This window comes from Photinus pyralis, unplaced genomic scaffold (assembly GCF_008802855.1).
Source record: "Photinus pyralis isolate 1611_PpyrPB1 unplaced genomic scaffold, Ppyr1.3 Ppyr1.4_LG9, whole genome shotgun sequence".
In the NCBI taxonomy this organism is placed as follows: Eukaryota; Metazoa; Arthropoda; class Insecta; order Coleoptera; family Lampyridae; genus Photinus; species Photinus pyralis.
The window spans coordinates 22,454,984-22,478,610 of record NW_022170878.1 but is presented as its reverse complement, the minus strand read 5'-3'; the positions used below and the strand labels follow the sequence as shown (position 1 = coordinate 22,478,610).

Below are 23,627 nucleotides of genomic sequence, written 5' to 3'. Positions count from 1 at the left end.
TTTGAATTCCTCATAAAAAATCAGTATTATTTTGGAAATATGATGATGCTATGTCTGACTGAATGGTTTCGAAGTTTCAAAGTTTGACATTTTTGACATTTTTTATTTTTTTGCAGTTTCAGAGGTTCAGTAAATTAGCCATATCGCGGTTATCTGACAACTTAGCAAAATGTTTTTTTACGAATGGACAGGTAAAAATCCACGCTATTAAATGTTATTGGTCTGATTTTCAAATGTAATTCGAAAATAACACGAATAATCATTCAAAGTTGACAATCGGTTTTTGGTCAAAAACTTGAAATTTTCAAATGGAAACCATATCTTTACTATGCATCAATGGAAAGAGCATAAAAAAGGACAAAAAAACATACTATAAAATATACTATACTATACTACACAGTGATACTATACAGTTTTTTTTAGTTTTTTTAGAAAAATTTTGCAAGTACAATTTTTTATCCGAAAGCAAACTTTTGGGCGGCTGAAGCCGATTAGCCCTCCAAGACGCGCGCCTTGCAAAAGGTGGTTTATTTCGCCTCTTCGAAAAAAAGGTCTTTCCGACGACACCAATTTGAAAACAATCGGACTCATACAAAGAAGACGATAGAAAAACACTGAAAAATCGGAGACTGGGAGATGGCGACCAGACCTTGTAGCCCCGCCCCTACGTTGTTCATTACATGGCCCTGGTAGGTACATGTACACTTGTACAGGGTGAGTCAACGATTGCGCGGAGTAACTTAATTAATGCCTTGAAGATAAGATTTTTCGATAGAGTGCTTTTGTATTATGATATGGTTGAATATTCTCAACATTTTAAAAATATTTGAAATTATACAGTGTGCGCCCACAAAGTCGGGCGCCCAAATGGTACATTTTTTAAAAAATAGAACCCCCCTGTATTTGAATGCATTTTTGAATTCTACGTGTAATTGTCTTTTTTATTATTTGGTTAATATCCGAAAAGCAAGTAGTGTAAAAGATGATTTGATTTTTAAGAAAAATTGAGCATTTGCAAGCGTGAGTAATTCAGTATATATTGTCAAAATTATTACTTAAATTTAGATTCCAGGTTTTATATCTTTTATCCTGGGTTAAGTAAAAGTCAAATAAATGGATCTACTATGAAACATTCAAAATATAGCTTACAGGGTGTTTTTTGATAGGTCCAAGGTTGCAGAACTTCATATTAAAAATCTCACTTTTTTTAAAGGAACACCCTGTATATTTTTCTGTCATCATTTAGCTCCTCCAAAAACCTTCAACTTTTGATAATAATGTCCTATACCTATCGCTAATAGTTTTCGAAATATCTTGGTTTTCCTGGGTTTTATATTCTAATCTTAAAAATAAGTTATATGTAATTTACATAATAGTGAGGTGGCCATGCAAAAAAAAGGCAAGTTCCCATACCACAACCAGGGCATCTTTTTCGGCGGTGGAGTAATTGCACTCGGCAGGTGTGAATAGGCGGTTCGCATACTCACTGGTCGCTCTTCTTCCTTTTGGCTTTGTCGTAATATGGACTAGCCAGTTAGAAGCGTGAGAAAAGAGTTTTTATGTTCCGGGCCCCATGTCCATGTTTCATCTTTCTTTAACAATGCCGTGAGTGATTTTGCGAAGGCTGGTACAAATGGTCCATACCAAGAGAATGTCCGTACGAAGAGGTCCCTTATGTTCCTGGGTTCCGTGAGTTCAGCGATGGCCCCGGTTTTATGTTGGGTCTGTGCTGATGCCTCGGGAGTGATTATGGGTCCCAGGTATCGGATCTGCTCCTTTGCGCAATGACACATCTTACCCCGTGCCCTCCGGTTACAAAGGCGCAGGCAAGTGTGGACGGCAATGAGGTTCGGTAGATGGGTCGGAAAATCACCTTTGGTAGGACGATTATTAGAGTATCTTTACGTGATCCATGGGACGCGGGATGGCAAATGGGGCGTTCCGTAGCCCATATGACATTCTTTTATAATGGTGTAGTCCCAGAGGGGATATAAAGGCAGTTTTATCCCTGTTGGCAGGGTAGGCGGCGACTTGCCAATAGCCGGTCTACAGGCCGATAGTTGACATTACTAGAGCGTGGGCGTCGTGGAGGAGGTCGTCGATGCGTGGCAGAGGGATTTAACTTCCGGTAATCGACACAGAGGAGGGTGGATCCGTCCGACCACAGGTGAAGCCCATGGGGATTAGCACCCTTCTATGATGATTTGCGACACCTCGGACCTGGAGGATCTGTCGTTTGGCGGTGTTCACACGGTATAGTAATGCGATCGGTTGACAGGACCTCGAAATGGTATGTACTTCCAGTGATGTTGGCGTTCACACTGCAAGGAAGGTGTCCCTCTTTCTCTGGAGCAGGGCGTGAACATCGTTTTTTTCATCCTTTGAGAAATGGGTAGCCTCTTCGGGGCGCAGACTGTTATCTCCTATCTCCACCATAAAGAGGGAGTCGGTGTGTCTGGTTCTCTTCCTTGGCCAGTGGGGAAGGATTGCCGGTGACGGAGGAGGTCTCAGTGGGGCGGCAGGCTCCACTGGGCGGGTGTCGGCGAATATACTGTACAAATTAGCGTGTATGGTATCTTCCCAGTCTTGGTGGGCGACTAAATCGACTTGAACCTTTCCCGAACAGGTGGAGGTTTCTGTACGCCTGTCGTCTTTAGTCGTCCGGATAGAACGGGTGGCGGCGCGTACCCCGATGAATAACCATTGCCCTTTCGGCAGGTTTAACAGGATTCTCGCATCTTTTATGAAGTCGACACTTACGAGGACGCGGTTTCGGGCTCCCGAGAGGTGGGATCGCTCGGTCTATTAGAGTGGTTGGTACCGTGGCGGTTAGGAGGGCGGTGGATCTCGATATTCCATGAGCCAACACTAAATTTACGTCTCGCGGCACGAATTTACAGTTCGTGGTTCGAAGGGTATTGTATAACGTGTGTCCTGTAATACACTGTTGCCCACCCGTGTCAATGTTGGTGGTGGTTCCACTTAGCGCTGGAGCTCCCCGAATGGGGTAAATGTGGATCTTAGAATCTTCCGAATCCTACGGTCCTTCGATACGAAGAGTCCGGTGGGATCATTTGGTCCTTGCTCGCTGTCGAAGAGTTCCCCGACAAGCTGGTATTGTGACTAGTTCGGTCCAAACGTCTTGAGTTGGAGGGTGGTAACATCATCCCACATGTCGACTATCCGCTTCACTCCTCGACCCCTAGTACCGGTCGGTGGGTTCTCCCTGGAGATTACCGTACAACTTTTGTAAGTGGTGAGGTTGTCCACGAATGCCTGGGCGTGGCCTTTACCATCGAACCTGGCGCCTCTCTCTGTTTTATCGAGTTCTTCCATGCGAGTCTCACGAGGGTTGTAGGAAAGTCGTTCACCTACTGCCAGGCCTACCGCCTAGCTCCATACGGCGGGAAGGGTGTCTCCTTTGGAGTTCAGAGTTCGCTTTCAAGGTTACCGGTTCACCTATCGTCCATCCAGCCCATCGGCGTAAGCTGTTCTACCTTCAACTTAGATTTTTTAAATGAGGTGGACTCCTGTTGGTTCTTGCATTTAACCCAAAACCGCCCACATCTTCAGGTCTATAAGACATGACCACAGTCGACATTATGACTGATCTGAAGTAGACTAGAAGCAGGATATCGTCTTTATGTATTTATTTATTTATTTATTTATTTATTTATTTATTTTTTATTTACTTATTTTATTTATTTTATTTATTTTATTTATTTTATTTATTTTATTTATTTTATTTATTTTATTTATTTTATTTATTTTATTTATTTTATTTATTTTATTTATTTATTTAGCGGTACGAAGCGAGGAAACATGTAAGGTCCACTTCTAAGCAAGTACATAAGTTGAACTGTAAATTGCATAATGAAGTAGTTTGGCTGTGCCTTTTCTTTTTTTTGTGTTTCAGATTGAATTGTTCAAACACCGGAACAGAGGTCCCTTCCTACGTCGGCAATCACTGCATTAAAGGTAATTTTTTTGTTTTATTTGTTCCTTGTGCCTCTATTACCGATGCGAGTTTTGTTCAAAAGCATTTTACCCATTGGGAATTTATGAGATGATCATTATTGAATTAGGGAATTTTTTTAAATTTTTAGCTCATTTTTTCAGAATTAAAAAAATGTGCTATTGTTTGCGTTTTGTCCGTCCGTCCGTCCGTCGGTCCGTCCGTCCGGACCCACTTCTGTCGTTTGGAACTACTTCTAAGGGGAATCGTCCTAGAGTCCTAGAGTTTAGAAAATTGGGGGGGGGTAAACACTTGTTTGTTCTATCCTTCATAGGTATTCTGAATGAAAGGTGCTCATGCGAAATAACAATTGGTTTGTACAAAGTATAAACTTTATCCCGTTGCGGAGTGCTTTTTCCGAGATCAGTGAGCGCGCTGGGGGAGGGGGGTTAAAAATTAATTTTCTTTCTCTTTCTTATTATGAAAATCGGGTCTCAACAGATAAGTGAATCCGTTTTCTTCCATTCTACTTGATTCTCTTTCTGTCTTATCAAGACGGAGGTTTCGGTAGTGAAGGCAAAGGGTGGGGGGGGGAGAGTAGCAACTAGCTTTTTCTTCAATCTTTCATGTACTCTAATGAAAGGTCTCAACGAAAGGAATTAATTTCTACCAACCATAGCCCTCCTCCTCACCGTCCTCTTGTCGTGATCGGGCATTTCGATTTAAAAAAATGCGCTTTATCTGCACAACAGTTGTGCACAATTTATACTAGCCATCCTCATTATACAAGATGGATACCGGGCCTGGTGACGTAATTAATTAGCAGCCTTGTTTGTGTTGGTCTTTTTTTTGGTAAAAATTTCGGTTCTACTCACGTTTGCAGGCAGAGTAGAGAATCCCTGAAGGAGAAAGAAGTGCGAGGGAAAGGAAGAGCCACGTAAAGGAGGCGCGAAATGTTTTAAAGGACCCTCTCGAATGACAAAATGAGAAGTGAAGGGGAATCAGAAAAGACCTAAAAAAAGATGAGCAAGGAGTGCAGGAGGTGTCAAGAAAGCGGTAGTGAGCCAGAGGAAAGAGGATGATAGAAAGGAGATTGAATGAAATAAATCTGAAACTTCAAAAGGCTGAAGGACGTTTACTTTTCCAATTTAGAGGAAACAGAAGTAAAGAATCGTGAACTAGAAAAGAGTGACCATCAAAAATCAGCAATCCTGGAATGAAAATAAAGAATCAAATATAATTGGTATAACGAACTCGGGAGTGTGTGACAAGGTTTCGAAATGACGGATCAATAACCAGGTAATAGGAACAGCATCAGGAATGAACGAGCAGGTTGCAATTAAGCGAGACCTGAACTAAAATTCAGTACTTAATCAAATGATCAAGTAATTAAAATCAGGAATCAAAAAGCAGGAACAAAAACTAATGATCAAAAGTTAGAAATTGGGAATCATACATTAGAAAATCAAGAGTACTGGAAAGGAATTAAAACTAGGAATAAACGGAATGACAAATCCAGAGTAAGGCTCAAAAATTAGTAATCAACGATCCTGAAAAGGAACTAGTGTGTCAAATCAGGAATCATATTACAGCGATCACGTGTGACCTAAGAATCGAGAATCAGGGACTAGGAAATCGTTCCTTGGAATCAAAACCGGCGCTATATAGTAAGGGAGAGTGAAAAACTAGAGAACAGAAAAAAGTACCAGGTGTCATAAATCTTTAGGACTTCAGGGTGATTCCTCAGAAATCAAGCGCCAAGTATCAGGAATTAATAATTAAGGGTGCATGCTAGGAAACAAGAGTCGACAGGGAGGATCCAGGTAGGCGACATCATGGCACAGGATCAGAATTAGGAAACCAGGAATCGGTGAGAAATAAACTTCTAGGCATACAAAAATAGGGATCAGGGTTAATAGTTAGCTCATTAGCGATTTTGCTAATTTTAATATTTGGTTTATGCTCCCTGATTCTTTTTCTCGAATTTCTATTCCTGATCCTGGAAAGGTATCAGAATTAGATCAAAGATCAGTTAGGAGAAATTAAGAATCTCATTGGGTTTGGGTGTAAAGAGAATTTTATATTTAAGAAGTGCATAGGACAAAATTACAGTATCATTGTTTTATTTTAAACAACATCTTCCGATTCCCCTTCGTCTCGTGTTCCAAACCGGTGGAGCTCGTAGCAGATTGAGTCAACCAGTAGTACTGCGGCAACGGTACCCAGGAGGTTGTTGGCGTAACTGTCACCACCCTTTCGGTGGTGGAAGTGATGGTGTCATTGAGCGTTTTGTAATGGTAGACCCCGTGCCGGTAGTAGTCGTGCTCACTGTAGTTACCAGCTTGCGGCGGTTTGGTCGGTTTCGGTTCGGTTAGGTGGACAAATTTCGGCTCGATCGGTATGCGATTGTCTTGGTGAACGTTGTAGATCGGGCTGGGAGGTGGGCTTCCGCCCGTGACGGCTGGTAGTGGTTCTTGTAGCGGGTACGCCACTGGTTGCTTTCCAGGTTGGGCCAGACGCCAAGGACTGACCTGCGGCCATGAAGCGACCGAATTGCGACGGTGGCCCGATTTCTTTATCCGAATACGAAACGGCATGCATCTCTTGAAACCCTTCTTGATTCGCTTAATTTTAGAGCCGTTAGGCTTCTTCTTCCTCACTTTCTTCTTTTGCTTCGCCTGCTTGATGTACGTCAGTAATTGGATTGGAGTTGGAACGCTATGCTGCTGGTGCTCGTCCATTTCCTCGTAGCCCTGCTCGTGTTGTTGCTCATAGTATGTTTCTGGATCTGCATAGTCGTTGTAAGGTTTATAGAGGAGATGCGGTATTATCATGTTCAGGGCAGCTGCCGCTTGTGGTATAAATTCCGGGTGGTAAAAATAGATTCGTCGTGATGGTTTCCTGTGATCCACTCCATCTCTGGAAAACACGAGAGGACTAAATGCTTTATATATTACTTGTTTCTACTTCTTAATTTTTTTATTATCTTGATTTTTTATTCCTTTCATTTTTCGCATTTTCCTATTTCTGACTTTTTGGGAACGCTTAATTCTTGTATCCTTCCCTCGTATACAGTATGGAAAGGGATATAGTCATAGATATGGTCACTTAATGGTAACTATTAAAACCAAAAACATAAATTTGATAATACTGCAACAGGTGCCAAAAGGAAGGATCGGGTCTGCTGTTCTGAGAAAAAAAAACCCAATTGGCCACCAGACTACAGCTGAACATTAACACGGACCTCCTACACAAAAGGGTGCGTCCTCCCACGACTGCAGACACCCAGCACAGTATTTAAACTGCCACCGTTTATGGAATCCCTAGAAGAAGAAAACATCACCAACCTACGTCAATCATCTTATACAGAGTGCCTCTTCTCAATATTCTCAGAACATGCTCTACACTTGACCCATCACTTCTCTACATATGCAATTTGTATGTCTAGTTTTAAATGACTGAAGGACGCCTAATCTTATGCAACCAAAATAACTTCTTACAACAAATGAAGCTTGCTGTTACATTAATTAATTAGATAAAAAATAAGACACCGTAAACAACCCTAAATTTGTAGGGAAGATATGAAATTGAATGCAAAGTGCGTGCGCATGTTATTTCGGTTGCATAAAAGTAGGTGTCTTTCAGAAGGATTATTGTTATTTGAAAATAGACATATGAAATCCTTATGTCCACTGTATAATACAATCCACAATCTGAGCCCTATCAAATGTCAGCTGTGATTCCAATGCTCATCATTAACCCCAAATCCTCTATATTCACCCCACTCTCTTACTCAGCTAACATAACTCGTGTGATGTTAGCAGTCAGAATATAGTAGCCAAAATGCTGAAAACAAATGAAGTAGGTGCCAATGGCGTCGTTTACTGTAAAAACAAAATTGCGCATGCGCTGTTGCATAGCAGCCATTTTCCAGCAGTCAAACTAAAATTAATTGTAAATCCCTTCAGTAGATATACCGGGCCCATCCCCGATCTTGGAAAGGAGATCAAGGTAACGTCATTGATCTTAGATGACCTTGAACACGCAATTTGACACAAAAAATGGGGACATTGACCTTGGATGACCTCAAGAATGTAATTGACCATCACAAAAGATGAGGTCTATGACCTTTAAAACGTAATTTGACACTGCAAAGATGGATTCATTGTCCTCGGTGACCTTGAGAATTAAATTATACGCCACATAGAATTGAGGCCATTGACTTTGGCTGACTTCGAGAAAGTAATCAGAGACTGCAAAAAAAGAGGTCATTGACCTCAGATGCCTTTTAAAATATAATTTGACACGGAAAAAATGGTTCATTGATCTTGGATGACCTTGAGAATATAATTAGGCACCACATAAAGAATTCTTTGACTTTTGATTACCTTTAATATGTAATTTGACACCGAAAAACAATGACTTTGACATTGTATACTGTTGAAAATGCTATTTGATACACAAAAATGGGTTCATTGACTTTGGATTACCCGGAGAATGTAATTGGACAACACAAAAAGAGGGTATTGACCTATGACCTTTTTGTGGTCTCAGAATCAATTTTCAATGGCATACAAGGTCAATGGCTGACATTTTTATGTGTCCGCATTACAATTTCGAAGTCATCCAAGGACAATGAACCCATTTGTTGTGGTGTTATATTTTAAGAGGGTATTGACCTATGACCTTAAAATATAACACCACAACAAATGGGTTCATTGTCCTTGGATGACTTCGAAATTGTAATGCGGACACATAAAAATGTCAGCCATTGACCTTGTATGCCATTGAAAATTGATTCTGAGACCACAATTGGGGTCATTGACCTGAGAAGACCTCTAACATGTAATTTAACACCATAAGGTCAATAACCACGTTTGCCCTTAAAAATGTATTTTAACATTGGGGCCTCGGGTGACCTTGAAAATGTAATTTGACACCACAACAAACCGGGACCAACGACCTCGCATAATTTGATAAAAAAGTGGGCTCAATGTCCTCGGATGACTTTGAAAATTTATGGGGTCAATGACTTCTAATGACATTGAAAATGCAATTTGATGCCCAAAAAATGGAGCCAATGGCATCGGATGATCTTGAAAATGTACGGGGTCAATGGCCTCGGACGACGTTTGAAAATTGACGCTGCCAATGACCTTGAATGACACTGAAAATGATGTCACCGCTCACGTGGCACGGGACTTTCACTTACACCTAATTTTCAAGGTAACCAACTATGTGTCACTCACCTTTCACTTTGACATAATTTCCAAGGTCACCGCCACGTCACCTTGACCTACTTTCCTAGATCACCACCAGGTAGCGAGATACCTACTCCCTCTTCCTTAGGACCAATACAAAGTTGTTAAAAAAAACATAAAACAATAAAAAATTGCTGGCACCTTTCACAAAACGATTTCACATCCTAACAAAGCCAATTAAATTTAAAGAGTTTACATTCATTTACTGACCGCCTAAAACGGCGAAATTTACCCCCCTGGTGCAAAATGGTTTCACATTTATTATGCTATTAAATTATACCGACTATGCTTAGTGGTAGAGTGTTGGGATACATACACGGAAGGTCGGGTGTTCGAACCTGGGTTGAGGTAAACATTTTACATCTGTAGAAGAGATGGGAATTGCCTGAGATCCATTTCGAGCATTCGGCCGGCTACTCCGAATTAGGCTTTCCTGCAGTTTTCATAATTCGTAAGGCAAATACAGGAGTACTTAAGACCTTTTGCAGGGGCACCTCTAAAAAGCATTATGCGGGTCATTCTGTAATTAAGCGCAAACCTGTTGAGAGTCCAGAACAAGAGAGGGACAATAAATAAATAAAATAAACCAAGTATCTACATAAAATTATCAATCACTTACTACCCATCTGACAGGGAGAAATGTATCCCTAAAGTAAAAAAATCTATATGGCACCCTTAGAAAAAGGTTTCAGATTCTGACATCTATTATACTATTCGCATTGACACTAAGTATCTCCAGAAAAATTGACAATAACTTACTGCCCGTATGACAGGGTGAAATCTACCCCCAAAAGCTAAACAAATATATATGACACCCTTAGAAAAAAGGTTTCATATTCTAACATCTATTATGCCATTTGCATTGACACTAAGTATCTCCATAAAAATTGACAATAACTTACTGCCCGTATGACAGGGTGAAATCTACCCCAAAAGCTAAACAAATATATATATCACACCCTTAGAAAAAAGGTTTCATATTCTAACATCTATTATGCCATTTGCATTGACACTAAGTATCTCCATAAAAATTGACAATAACTTACTGCCCGTATGACAGGGTGAAATCTACCCCAAAAGCTAAACAAATATATATATCACACCCTTAGAAAAAAGGTTTCATATTCTAACATCTATTATGCCATTTGCATTGACACTAAGTATCTCCATAAAAATTGACAATAACTTACTGCCCGTATGACAGGGTGAAATCTACCCCAAAAGCTAAACAAATATATATATCACACCCTTAGAAAAAAGGTTTCATATTCTAACATCTATTATGCCATTTGCATTGACACTAAGTATCTCCAGAACAATTGACAATAACTTACTGCCCGTATGACAGGGTGAAATCTACCCCCAAAAAATAAACAAGTTCATATGACACCCTAAGAAAAAAGGTTTCACATTCTAACATCTATTACGCTATTCTCATTGACACTATAAGTACCTCCGGAAAAATTTACAATAACTTACTGCTCGTATGACAGGGTGAAATATACCCCCAAAGAATAAACAAATTCATATGGCACCCTTAGAAAAAAGGTTTCACATTCTAACATCTATTATGATATTCGCATTGACACTAAGTACTTCCAGAAAAATTGACAATATCTTACTGCCCGTATGACAGGGTGAAATATAATCCCAAAAAATAAACGAATTCTATCATTTATTATGCTATTCGCATTTTTCTGGATACTTGTTGTCAATGTGAGTAGCATAATAAATGTTAGAATGTGAAAATTTGCACTGTAAATCTACATTAATTGTAATCATGATATGCTCTAATATAGAGACATATTTTAATTCGGTTTTTCTGTAAATCAATACCTCTTGAAATTGACAGAATTCTTATGGAATTCATGGAATTCTTTTGGAATTCATTGAATTTTTAGTTTCTTCATAGTCTTTTTCCTATAGTTCCAGTTGTAGCTTACTTTATATTGATATAGTCCGCCACGAGACGATTCAAGTATTTATATCATCGGCCACTATGCGGAATGGCGATCTTTTCAAAGCGTATTACACGGAAATATCGTATTAAAATCGCAGATGTTTTTTGGAAATTGACCAATACACATATTTAACGCTTAATTTCGTGCCTTTTTATCATTGTGAAGAGCATCATAAATCTTCAGCTGTTTATAAAGTAACGAGGTGAGGCGGCGCAACCACTGAAGCGGAAGCTATGTGCTCGTGTTGATTCAGATGATTTCATTAATGCCTGAATATGAAATGGACTGGAGTTTGGAATTTTGGAATTCTGGTGTGCTCGTTTTTGCTCAGTAGTAAACCCCTAGAAACCTCCTCAATAAATAGTGAATGCAAACGTGCACGAATTCTGTAGACATATTCTCCCTTTTCTTGTTTAAATCTGCAATTGCAACTTTTTATTCCCAGTTTTACTATCAATTCATACCCATTTTATGACAGCAGATTTTAATTTGGATTTGAATGTTTTAATTTTTCGCAGAAAAAAGTAGAGGCTTGGTTCCCTGATTAGCTCCGGAAATTTCCGGCGCCCTAAAGTCTCGGTTTAGTATCGCATTTCATCTTACATTATTTTTGAAAAATTGTGTTTCATAAATAACATAAAATACTATAAAAAACAATTGATAATTTTACAAGTAATTATTACGAATATTAAAAAAAATGTTATCTAAGCTTTGACTTGCCCCGATCTTCTGCCACTCTTCGGCAGACGACTTCTTCTTTGCCTCTCTTTTGTACCAAATATGTTCTCAACGGAATCTCAAATTTGACCCAAATTTGGTGTCAGTCATTAGGGCTCAATGGACCATTGTTAGTGACAGTTAATTGGCATTGTGATTGATTTTGATTCAAAGGTTTTTTAAAACTGAGGAGAACATAAGTTCTTAATTTTCTGGTCATTATTTTGTTTACATGGCAATTTCCACAAGTGATGAAACAAATTAATTGATTTTTGAAAATCATACTGTTGAATATAGTGTTTTTAAATAATGAAATATAATGTGATTAAATAATAATAATAATCAATTAAACATCGATATACCGATAACCGTTAATCGATACCGCAGCGATTATCTCCGCGCCAATGATGCTCTCCACATCAGGTATCATCGATAATCATCGGCACATCGATGGAATCGTATTCAAAGTACAAACCTGGCCGAATGAACGGTTTCAGTTATTCGCAAAAAGAGAACGCAACACAAACTTAGCTTCACCCACATGCCACGATGTCTTCTACATTAGTGTTTCAGTCCAATATTGCATACCTACCGCAAAATTCTTTTACCACAGACCCACTTCTAGGTCTAGATCTTTTTAGGTGACTGCGACAGGTTCGGCAAGTAAAACTAGTCCGTAACTGACCTCATCGAGGGGCATACTTTACTGTTTTAACACGTACAATTACAATAAATTACATTGCGCGGACATTCATGTTTGTTGATTCTTTTGGTTGACGTACGCCGCTGCGTTCTCGATCGACTTGTCGTACTCGACGTCCGACGAGATCGGACAAATGCACGGCACGAGCTGCACGTTTTGGACGTTCGGCGTCGGCGACAGAGACGCGTGCAGCGGCATCTGGATCGGTATCGCCGGTAGCGGCACGGGCTGTCGATCGTCGACGGGCGGCGACATCTGCATATATCTGGGGTAGTACGCCGGTAACGGGTAGGCCTGTACGGTGCGCTGCTGGGTAGTTCTGTAATGTATATGAGAGAATTTAGGGGTAGAAAGGAGCAACGGTGAGGTAGATGCAGAAATGCGGGAAGCATATTGGGGTGAAGTGTAGAGAGGTGTGGAAGAAGAAGGTTCTTGGGCTTCTGGGTTGAGCGAGTTGGTTTTTTGGGAGAAATACGTACGGTGCGCCTGAACTCCAGAAGAAGGCTTTCGCGCACGACGCGCATACTGTCATTACGCCGAGGCATATCTGGAATAAAAAAATACATCTTAACACAAACTTTTAGAAATTCAAGAATTCAAAAGAGTTCCGAAAAGCTTATACTGCTTTGGAATTCCCAGAAGAGAAGACTACGGGCATCCAACTCCCCAGGGTTTTCCAAAGTCCCGAGACCCCTCCGGATCCTCTAACTCGGCACAGCTAGTGGAAAGGCTTTCAAAACCATTTAGCGCTTGTCACTTGAATGTCCCTAAGTCTTTCGAACAGTTCCCTTCAGAGCGTCGCGTCTTTGTATAATCGCTCTGAAGAAAGTCGTAGAGCTCTGGACAAAGCTTTGGAAGGCTTTAGATTGTTTTGGAAAGGCTTAAAATACTCTGTAAGGCAATGAAGGCATTGAAAGTAGTGTATGAATCTTCAGACCCATTTAGCACCATCCAGAGTCTTTCAACACTACCGGCAGGCTCTGTAAGCCATGTTTAGAGATTACTAAACGGCTTTGGGGTTTATTCATACACATTGAGTCTCAAGAAACTTTAAAAAATACAGAAATAAACAGTGCCCCAGAAAGTGAAGAGTATTAACCTGGCATAAGTCACTTCAAAGGAATCTTCCGAGCGATTCACACAACTCCTCTTTAAGCGCCAGTTGAATTTCTCGGCATTCACGCAGAACGGTGGCAGTTGTTTTTTAGTCAGATCGATCGTGCTAAAGCAGAAGCCCATGAGATCACTGCAGTTCTAGATAACGAAAGTCTGCAGGCTTGTAAACCCTACAAGAATAGTGGTCCTAAATACTTTAGTGGGGTGCGAAAATGCTCTAGGAAAGGGCTCGAGTTAGCTAAAAAGTAGAAAGCGCAAAAACTCTGAAAAGCAGTTAAAGCGCCTGGGAAACTCCCACAAGCACATAAAAACTCTAGAATTGGCACAAGTTTTAGGTCGGCGGTAAAAGTGGTTTCAAGGCGTTTTCCATTTCTCTTTAGAGTATTCTCAGCGAAGTTTCCGGTGCTCTCATCTAAGCAGATCATACCAGAAATGGACAAACCTAGTCAGAGTTGTAGGGCCTGAAAGGTTCGCAGAAAAGTTTGTAAACGGGGAAAATTGTATGGCACTGACCTAAATAGCTATAATATTCTTGAGTAGTCTTAGAAAAGAAGAGTTTGGATGAGGGTCTTGAAAGCCCGAAGAGCTTAGGAGCCTTTTAGAAACTTTCGCAAATCTCTGCAGAGTATTCGATCACATTATCGGCCCATTTCAGAAGAAGTGCACGGGAAATCAGTCAGGAATCTCCCGAAAAGCTTTGAACTCTGTTAAATACTTTGTAAGGCATCCACAATGCTATGATTTCGCGTTTAGAAACGTCATAAACGTACCCATGGAGCTACATAGCGTATTTGGGATGTTATTATTAGGGAGCTAATGCCCAAGGTACTTTAGGTGGACTCTGGAAGAAGCCATAAGGTTCTGAAGACCTTTACATACCTTTCAAAGAACTTGCATGCAGGCGCTATGGGCACTGTACGTGTTGGGAAATAATGTAGAACCGGGGGGTCTGGGGGGACCTTAATCTCTCCTTTTGGTATAGAATACCAATTACCACCCATCCAAGCATCTGGAGATTTATAGGTGTAGGGAAAAGAGCGTTGAATCACTCCTTTGTTATTGGGGCAATTCCATATCCCCCAGACCCCCCCCCTCCCCCGGTGTTACGTTACCTTCATAAACGTTGAGACCTAAGTACTCTCTTAATAGTTTTCTAGAAAGGTCCTTGCCATTGCTTTCCTGACGAAAATTGCATTCCCTACAGACTCCTGGTGTTACGGAGGATGGTCCCTTTCTAAAAATTATAGTGCAGGTCTGGTGCTATGGACACTGGGAAAGAATGGGGAACAGTGAGATGTGGGCCATACCCGCCAGCCAAGTGTCAGGAGATGTTGAAAGGTGTAGGGAAAAGAAAATTGAGTCACTCTTTTTTTGCTGGGTGGTATAAATAGTGCAAGTACTATGGGCACGGTACGTTTTAGGTAAGAATGTAGAAACGGGGATCTGGGGGTAGGAATACCGCCCAGTCAAGCATCCGGAAATGTTGACGGGTGTTGGAAAAAGAACATTGAATCACTCATTTTTCCATAGGGGTATTCTATACCCCCAGACCTCCCGGTTCTGCATTCTTTCTCAAAACGTATAGTGCCCATAGCAGTTGCACTATAATTTCTGGATAGGGACAATCCAGCGTAACACTAGGAGTCTCTGGGGTATGAAATTTTTGCCACATAGGTCAGATTCGATTGTGCTTTTTAGAAAACTATTACGACAGACCTTAAGGCGGAACTTTTTCAAAGATAATGCAACACCAGTGATCTGGGGGGTTGGGAATACCACCCAGAAGCAAAGGAGAGTGATTCAATGTTTTTTCCCTATAACTATTAAGACGCTTCCACACTATCCACACCACCCGGCTCTACTTCATACCCAAAACGTATAGTTCCCATAGCACTTGCACTTTCATCTTTGGAGAGGCACCATCCAACGTCTCTGGGGGGTATGGAATTTTGGTCAGGAAAGCAAGATTCGATGGTCCTTTGTAGAAAACTATTACGGGAGACCTCAGGGCTTAGCGTTTTCAAAGATAATGTATCACCGAGGGGTCTGGAGGGTAGGGAATACCTCCAATGAAGAATTGAGTAATTCGATGTTCTTACCCTACACCTCGCCCTACACCTATATCAATCCCTCCAGACGCTTGGCTGGGGGGTGTTCCCTACCAAAATAAATTCAATGTTCGTTTCCTATCGTAGTTCCTAGGCACAAGGCTGGGGCAAGGTTATTTTATTTCAAAGGTTACCTGGTAACTATGATGTCCATGAACTTGGCAGGCCTACTACAGCAGACCATAGTTCTACTTACTCATATCGTTAGTGCTCCGTTAGTGCACGTTAGTGCCGCTGAAGAAATCATTAGTGCAGAAAAGGAAACTTACTATTTTAAAAAAATATTTGTGGGCCTGCTAACTTCATGCCAGCAGACCCATTTGAGAAAATCGATTCAATCTTTGCACTAGTTAAACTAGCAGCGTTAGTGCTCGTTAGGGCCGCCGATATAAACGTTAGTGCTCAAAGTGCAACAGCTCAAAACGTCGTAAAAAGGGGTCTGCTAACTTCATGCAGCTGACCCACATTTGTCAAATTGGCTCAGTCCTAATGCAAATTTGAAGCGGCTCGTTAGTGCTCGTTAGTGCTTCACATGCGAACGTTAGTGCTGCAAGGGATCCGCGTCAAAAAGGTACCAAACCACCTCAAAATTAAACTTGACTTATTGGGATCTGCCAACTTCACGCCAGTAGACCAACGAGTGAAATCCGTTTGATTTTCTACTTTAATCGACCGGTAAGTATTAGTGCTCGTTAGTGCCGCCAATATAAACGTTAGTGCTCAAAGTGTAACAGCTCAAAACGTTGTAAAAAGGGGTCTGCTAATTTCATGCAGCAGACGCACATTTGTCAATTTGGCCCTGTCCTAATGCGAATTTAAAGCGGCTCGTTAGTGCTTCACTTTCGAACGTTAGTGCCGCAAGAGATCCTCGCCAAAAAGGTACCAAACCACCTCAAAATTAAACGTGGCTTATTGGGACCTGCCAATTTCACGCCGGTAGACCAACAAACGAAATCCGTTTGGTTTTCTACTTTAATCGATCTATTAGTATTTGTGATCGTTAGCGTCGCAAAAAAAAAGCGTTAGTGCTCAAAGCGCAACAGCTCAAGATTGAAAATATGAGTTTGCTTTGTGAAAAACTATATAACGATTAAATTAGTGATGCCTTTATTAGCTCTGGTTTCAATTTTTATTTTCATATTTTGCATTTTATAATATGCGGTTCAAAACATTGGTATGATTTCTTTTTAATATACTGATGCTAGTACCTTACACTCAGCGCCGCCGCTAGGCTTTAGGAGGCCTAAGGCAAAATGCGCCGAAGAGGCCTATGCTAGGTAGAGTAGTTCTCGGGAAAATATGGTAAACACAGATGTGATAACATAAAGGTAAATTTGTGGATGTAAACTGAAATTATGCATAATGTTAGGTATGCGTATCAGGGCCGTAGCCAGACTGTATAATCAGGACAGGCTCACAAACATTCAGGACAGGCGGCCTATTCCTGAACTATGACAAATGAAGCAAGCATACATAAACGTGTGTTTGCTATGCCACTGGTTCAAGATTACGTCAAAATGGCGTTACAAGCGTATACAAACTTGTTCCAATGATATCGAGAATATGCCTCCAGACTGAAATCTGAAATGTAGGTAATGGCATTTCTAGTTTTCAAAAAAACACTACTGGCTTTATTTTCATAAGCACTTATTTTATTTTGCAAATAACCACTCGGCTGGCCTAAATTAACAAAAAATTCAAAATTTACTAGGTTTGTGAACACACGTGGAATTTTTTTTAAATAATGAATAATAATCTAAAATCAAACCCTGAATTTCTCAGAGTGACCTATTACTACATTAAATGTACCCTGGAACGAATTTAATGCTCATCAAACAGCACAGACGATAGCAGATATCAAATGTCACTTACTTTTACACACTTGTTTTTTCACGGTAAGCAATCGCAATCCTCTACCTTTTATATTTATATTTAATAACATGCTCGAGAAAAATACATCAAAATAAAGTAGTACTTCGCATTTTTTAAATTTAAAAGTTTTTAATCACCGATTCTTAACCAGATTAAATTTTCTCAATCGTCCTCGTAATAGAAGCGTATATGGTTAAAATTTTTCAGAGATTTTCGTAAGTAAAAAAGATGTCATTTTGCAGTTTGCGCATGCGCACATTTGATTTTTTACTACGTGTTTCCCTTTGCGAATTACATTTCTAGTTTTCGATTTTTACTAAATGTGATATGTTTTTCTATACTAGAAGCATCTATGGTTACAAATTCGAAGAAATATTGTCATAAATAATGAAGTTGGGACTGCGCAGAATCTAATGTTTACAATATGAGATATGTTTGCCTTCGTTGAAAAATGCGCTAAGAGATCAAAGCTTCACCAAATATTTGTGATAAACCACCGACTTCACGAGACGCCCTCGGCCATTTGAGATGTTGATATATCGTAATTCTATACCGATAGACAGTGCAGCGTTGCGGGTTTTAAAAAACATGTTATACATAGATATGTTCGTTTAATTGATAACCGCAACATCGTCAATAGTAATAATTATATATTTTAGCACACTAGTAAATTACAATAAGAAATTCGGAAATCTGGCTAGGGCAGGCTTAAAATTTTTCAGGGGAGGCTCAGCCTGCCCTGGCATACCTCTGGCTACGGCCCTGATGCGTATGTGTCATAAGATGCCCGTTTTTCTATACCTATTGACTAGTGTAAAGCCATAGCTGCACAATGAGCACAAATAAACATTATTATTATAATTATAAAAGTTATATAATAGATAATAGTGTTGTTAGTTATTAGTATTAGTCATTCATATCATCACAACTTCACGTTGCCATGTAAGAGGGTGTCTATTAGGTAATAAAAATAGGATAGTAAGAACGTTACTAAGCGCTTATTACAAATTAGGTACAAACAAGTAGGTAAAGTTAAAAGTACCTACTTACATTAATGTAGGGAAATTGGTCAATAAATGAAGTAAAATCCGTCGAATGGAAAATTGAAAACAATATTAATTAAATAATCACAATCACAAATGTATAATCTTTGTAGGTAGGTACGTACTAGTCTACTGGTAGCAAAGATCATTATACTACACTGGTAGTAAGGTATAAAAATATCTTTATCTCTTTACAGCACGCGCGTTTAACTTGAGCTGAATCTCGCCCCATGCGAATATGATATAAATTGGCATAAAATATTTGTTTAAATAAAGACCACATTATATAGGAAACTTGATATAGCTGACGACTGAGTGGGAGTGTAAAAACAAAAAGAGGAACTAAATGGTGCAATTTCTGGCGTTTCAGCTATTTTCTTTCATTCAATGAATTATGATATGCTAAGGATTGGAACCAAATTTTGCTAGTTGTTGTGTGGTCAGCAGAACCTATAAGTAATAGTTAATTTTTGAGATGCTTTGATAGTTTTTCGACACGGATCCATTCCATGCACTCACATTTACAAGTGAAGTCTTAACGAGCACTAACGAGGAGCTTCAGATTTGCATTAAGGCAGGACCACTTTAATAAAATGTGGGCTTGCTGCATGAATTTAGCAAACCCATAATTTCACACTTGAGCTCTTGCGCTTTGAGCACTAACTTTTTTTTTGCGACGCTAACGATCACGAATACTAATAGATCGATTAAAGTAGAAAATTAAACGGATTTCGTTTGTTGGTCTACCGGCGTGAAATTGGCAGGTCCCAATAAGCCACGTTTAATTTTGAGGTTGTTTGGTACCTTTTTGATGCGGATCCCTTGCAGCACTAACGTTCGAATGTGAAGCATAAACGAGCCGCTTCAAATTCGCATTAGGACAGGGCCAATTTGACAAATGTGCGTCTACTGCATGAAATTAGCAGACCCCTTTTTAAAACGTTTTGAGCTGTTACACTTTGAGCACTAACGTTTATATTGGCGGCACTAACGAGCACTAATACTTACCGGTCGATTAAAGTAGAAAATCAAACGGATTTCACTCGTTGGTCTACTGGTGTGAAGTTGGCAGGTCCCAATAAGTCAAGTTTAATTTTGAGGTGGTTTGGTACCTTTTTGACGCGGATCCCTTGCAGCACTAACGTTCGCATGTGAAGCACTAACGAGCCGCTTCAAATTTGCATTAGGACTGAGCCAATTTGACAAATGTGGGTCAGCTGCATGAAGTTAGCAGACCCCTTTTTACGACGTTTTGAGCTGTTGCACTTTGAGCACTAACGTTTATATTGGCGGCCCTAACGAGCACTAACGCTGCTAGTTTAACTAGTGCAAAGATTGAATCGATTTTCTCAAATGGGTCTGCTGGCATGAAGTTAGCAGGCCCACAAATAGTTTTTAAAAATAGTAAGTTTCCTTTTATGCACTAACGATTTCTTCAGCGGCACTAACGTGCACTAACGGAGCACTAACGATATGAGTAAGTAGAACTATGGTCTGCTGTAGTAGGCCTGCCAAGTTCATGGACATGTAACTATGTGGGCGGAAGCGGGAGGGACGGAATGTATACGACGTATACTATACGTCATCGAGAATTCTGACATTGACGTTCAACGTTGTTTGTAGTCGCGCGGGTGCTTATTTTTCTTGAGTTATAGTTTATTTGTTCAAAATTTGTTGAATTTTGAAGTGCATAAGGACATATTTTAGCTGTAGATACCTGTTTGGTGCAATATAAAGACATTTAGTTTGTGAATTTTGGGGGTTTTCATAGCCGTGATTGAAAGGTTAGTTCATCAATTATATGCACTTTTGTATGTTATAATGAAAGGGGTAGTATACCCAAAATCAAAAAAATTGTAGAAGAAAATCTAAGAACAAAATTTCAAACCGGAGTTTTCTACGATGAGTAGTTTTCAAATTATTAACGATGAAAGTTTGAAAGACAGAACATGTGACGTCATCCCAACATCGTAGGTGCGGCGCGGCGGCACGGATCCAAGCAGTCCGAACGCGTCAGTTCTTTCATACTCTATTTCGCTTTCCTTTGAAAAAAACAAGAAAACCTTACTGAAGTATCATCCGAACATATATCCTCATATAAATTTGAATATTTGTAATAAATATCTGTGCCCAGCTCAGATTGGATACCTATGTTTTCAGTAAGCGGTATTGATTCCATTTGATTCAGTTCTTCTGTTTGATTGTGGCATATGTTTGATGTTGAACTGGTTTCTCCACTACGAAATTGATCGTTTACGCACAATAAGCAATCTTACTTTCTTAGATAAGTTGACTGACGTTTTATAGCTTTATTGGGACCTTTGTTTCCTGTGAGATGTAAAGAAGGGATTGCAGTATTGTCAGCCTTCCCAAAACTTTATGCTGAGGCACAGGGTCCTTTCCCTTTTGTATCTTCCAAAAAAAATTAGCATCTTTAAAGTGGACACTGCAAACGACGTGACTATACTATATGTTTCAGCGGTTTTTCTGCTTTTTCAGACGTTATTCGACACGGCTCCTTCTCTTCTCGGGGAAAATTTGCAATGTAACATTGGCATTTTTCAAATTATTGTTGCAGCAGAAAACACAAAGTTAGGCATTTTTGAAAATAATGCAGATCACCGACTACCAGTCTCAAATTAACACGTCAAACGTCATCGAATCCATATATTGCTATAGCGCGCCACCGACCCATTTGTCGGGATGACGTCACAACGGCCGTGTTTTACATTCGACACCTTGCCATTTAATAACGAAACGGCGGAGCGACTTGCGGTTTTCACCGTTACTCTTACATATTTTTAATCTATTTTTAGACGAAAACATGAAATTTGGGTATACTGCCCCTTTAAGTATTTTTTAGATGAGTGGCGGTAACATTAAAATTCCTCATCCTGGTTAATAAAATCTCGGTTTTTACGTATCTCAAGGACCCTACCGTTCTTAAAGAATGGGTAATAAAATGTTGCACATCCGGCAGCAAACTAAAATGTGCTGCGCCCTCATTGGTCAAAACGGCCAACCGATGAAAGCGTAGCGTCCCTGGCCGCAAACGTTTAAAACCAGAGCCACGAACTCTGCAAAGTGCAACACAATTTCTGCTTCGACTGCACTTCAAGAAACAAAAAGCTCTCCACCTGCAGAACCAGGTCGCCTTGCCAGCTCGCCCTCGTTCCACACTCCATCAGTCAGAAGACCTGCATCTGGGCCGAGATCTGGGCTCATCCCAACGACAGAGCTCGCCGTGTGTACCTCGGTTGCCATTTTGTACATACTATAAATATACATTTTCCATAAAACAGTATTTTATTTGGCGTCATCCGCTAAAGAATGTTTAGAGTTTCAATTCCCAAAGCCTAGGTATTGGTACGTAGGGGTGGTTCCTATTTTGTAGAACGCGGAATTTTATCCATTTCCACCGCTAAAATTAATTTGATTACATTTTCACAAGTCCTCGTGCAATGTAAAACAGCTTACGCACCACACTCATTTTTGCAATACTTTGATTGCTTTCCATAAACTTCCAAGATTTCTAATATAAGATCCACCCTCATATACATATACCCATATAAATCCAAAAATATACTGCAAAAACTAAATTTTTTACCCCTTTTATTAGCATTGTAACCTATGAGCAATTTTAAATGTGAATTCTGAATTACGTTTTCCCGCCTTCAAAATGCAAGCATTCTATTGGTTTAGAGTTACCAGACAACCTTTCCAATAAAACAACCTTGAGGCTGGGGAGTATTCCATACCCTCCGGTTCTACATTCCTTCCCAAAACGTATAGTTCCCATGGCACTTCCACTATAATATTGGAAAGAGACCATCCAACGTAGCACTAGGAGTGTCTGGGGTATGGATCTTTCTTCAGGAAAGTAAGATTAGAACCCATATCCATAATATAAATATTCGAAGGAAAGATCTTATCACAATTCCCCGCCACTACAAGTCAATTTTCAAACGATCGTTCTCCTACAACATTGCGAAATGGGTAAATCATTTTCATATCAATGATCTCACTATGTCATGTCATACGTTAAAATCAAAAATTAGAGAACGGCTATTGATCGACGATTAGTATGTGTAACAATTGACAGTCAGCACATAACATATCAAACCCAAAAGTATTCTAACGCTTCCGTGATACATACATAGTATCTGTACTTTTGTAAACGCCCTATTTTGCTTGGTAAATAATAAGAAAATCTCTCTATTTTAAAATCACAACTCTACTGCAACATTTTACAATCAGGTTCATGCGGAAGAACAGTATTCTGGCTTTGAGTCAGTTGTCTGAGCTTGAATCCTTATTTCATTAAGTGTACAATACAAATGTTTTGTTTTCTTATCTTTTTTGTAAATTATTGGAAAACCTAATGAAATAAAAATTATTATTATTATTATTGTTTCTTGTGAGAACTCAGGTCTAGCCTGGTTAACTAATCGCACGGATTAAAATCAAGTAACGATTAGTGTCTGTGTCTGTGTCTGGTGAAGTTATGTAGGGTCATTAAAAAAAAAAATAAAAAATAAAAAAAAAATAAAAAAAAAAATAAAAAATAAAATAAAAAAATCACACACGTACATTGGACATCTAGGGATAATGTAATTCGTACTTACCAACATACCTATTGATGGGCACAATAGCCAACGCTATCAGGAAAGAGGAAAACAAAACAAAAAATCATTATAATAATTCCTGTAATTTTATTAAATGGAGTTTATTGTGTAAGTGTTTCTTTGGCTTTGCGTTTGGGTTGAATACGAGTGGGTTGTGATAACGTGGTGTGCTTCTGTGAAGAAGGAGTTTTGTATTTTTTAATTGTATTTATGGTGTTTCTTTGTTCCTGAGGTCGTATTTGTGAGGTTGCTTGGGTTTTTGGTGG

At 39.6% G+C, this 23,627-nt stretch overlaps 1 protein-coding gene across 1 annotated transcript; it reads right to left on the bottom strand.

Annotated features, from left to right (window-relative positions):
• Window positions 1–12,571: 12,571 nt before the first annotated feature.
• On the bottom strand, window positions 12,572–13,194 carry LOC116181040. The gene is made up of 2 exons (XM_031501268.1): window positions 13,077–13,194; window positions 12,572–12,916 (listed from the first exon to the last, which is right to left on the bottom strand). The coding sequence occupies exons 1-2, from the start codon at window positions 13,127–13,129 to the stop codon at window positions 12,646–12,648; spliced, it is 324 nt and encodes a 107-aa protein (XP_031357128.1). The 5' UTR covers window positions 13,130–13,194; the 3' UTR covers window positions 12,572–12,645.
• Between the last annotated feature and the right edge of the window lie 10,433 nt (window positions 13,195–23,627).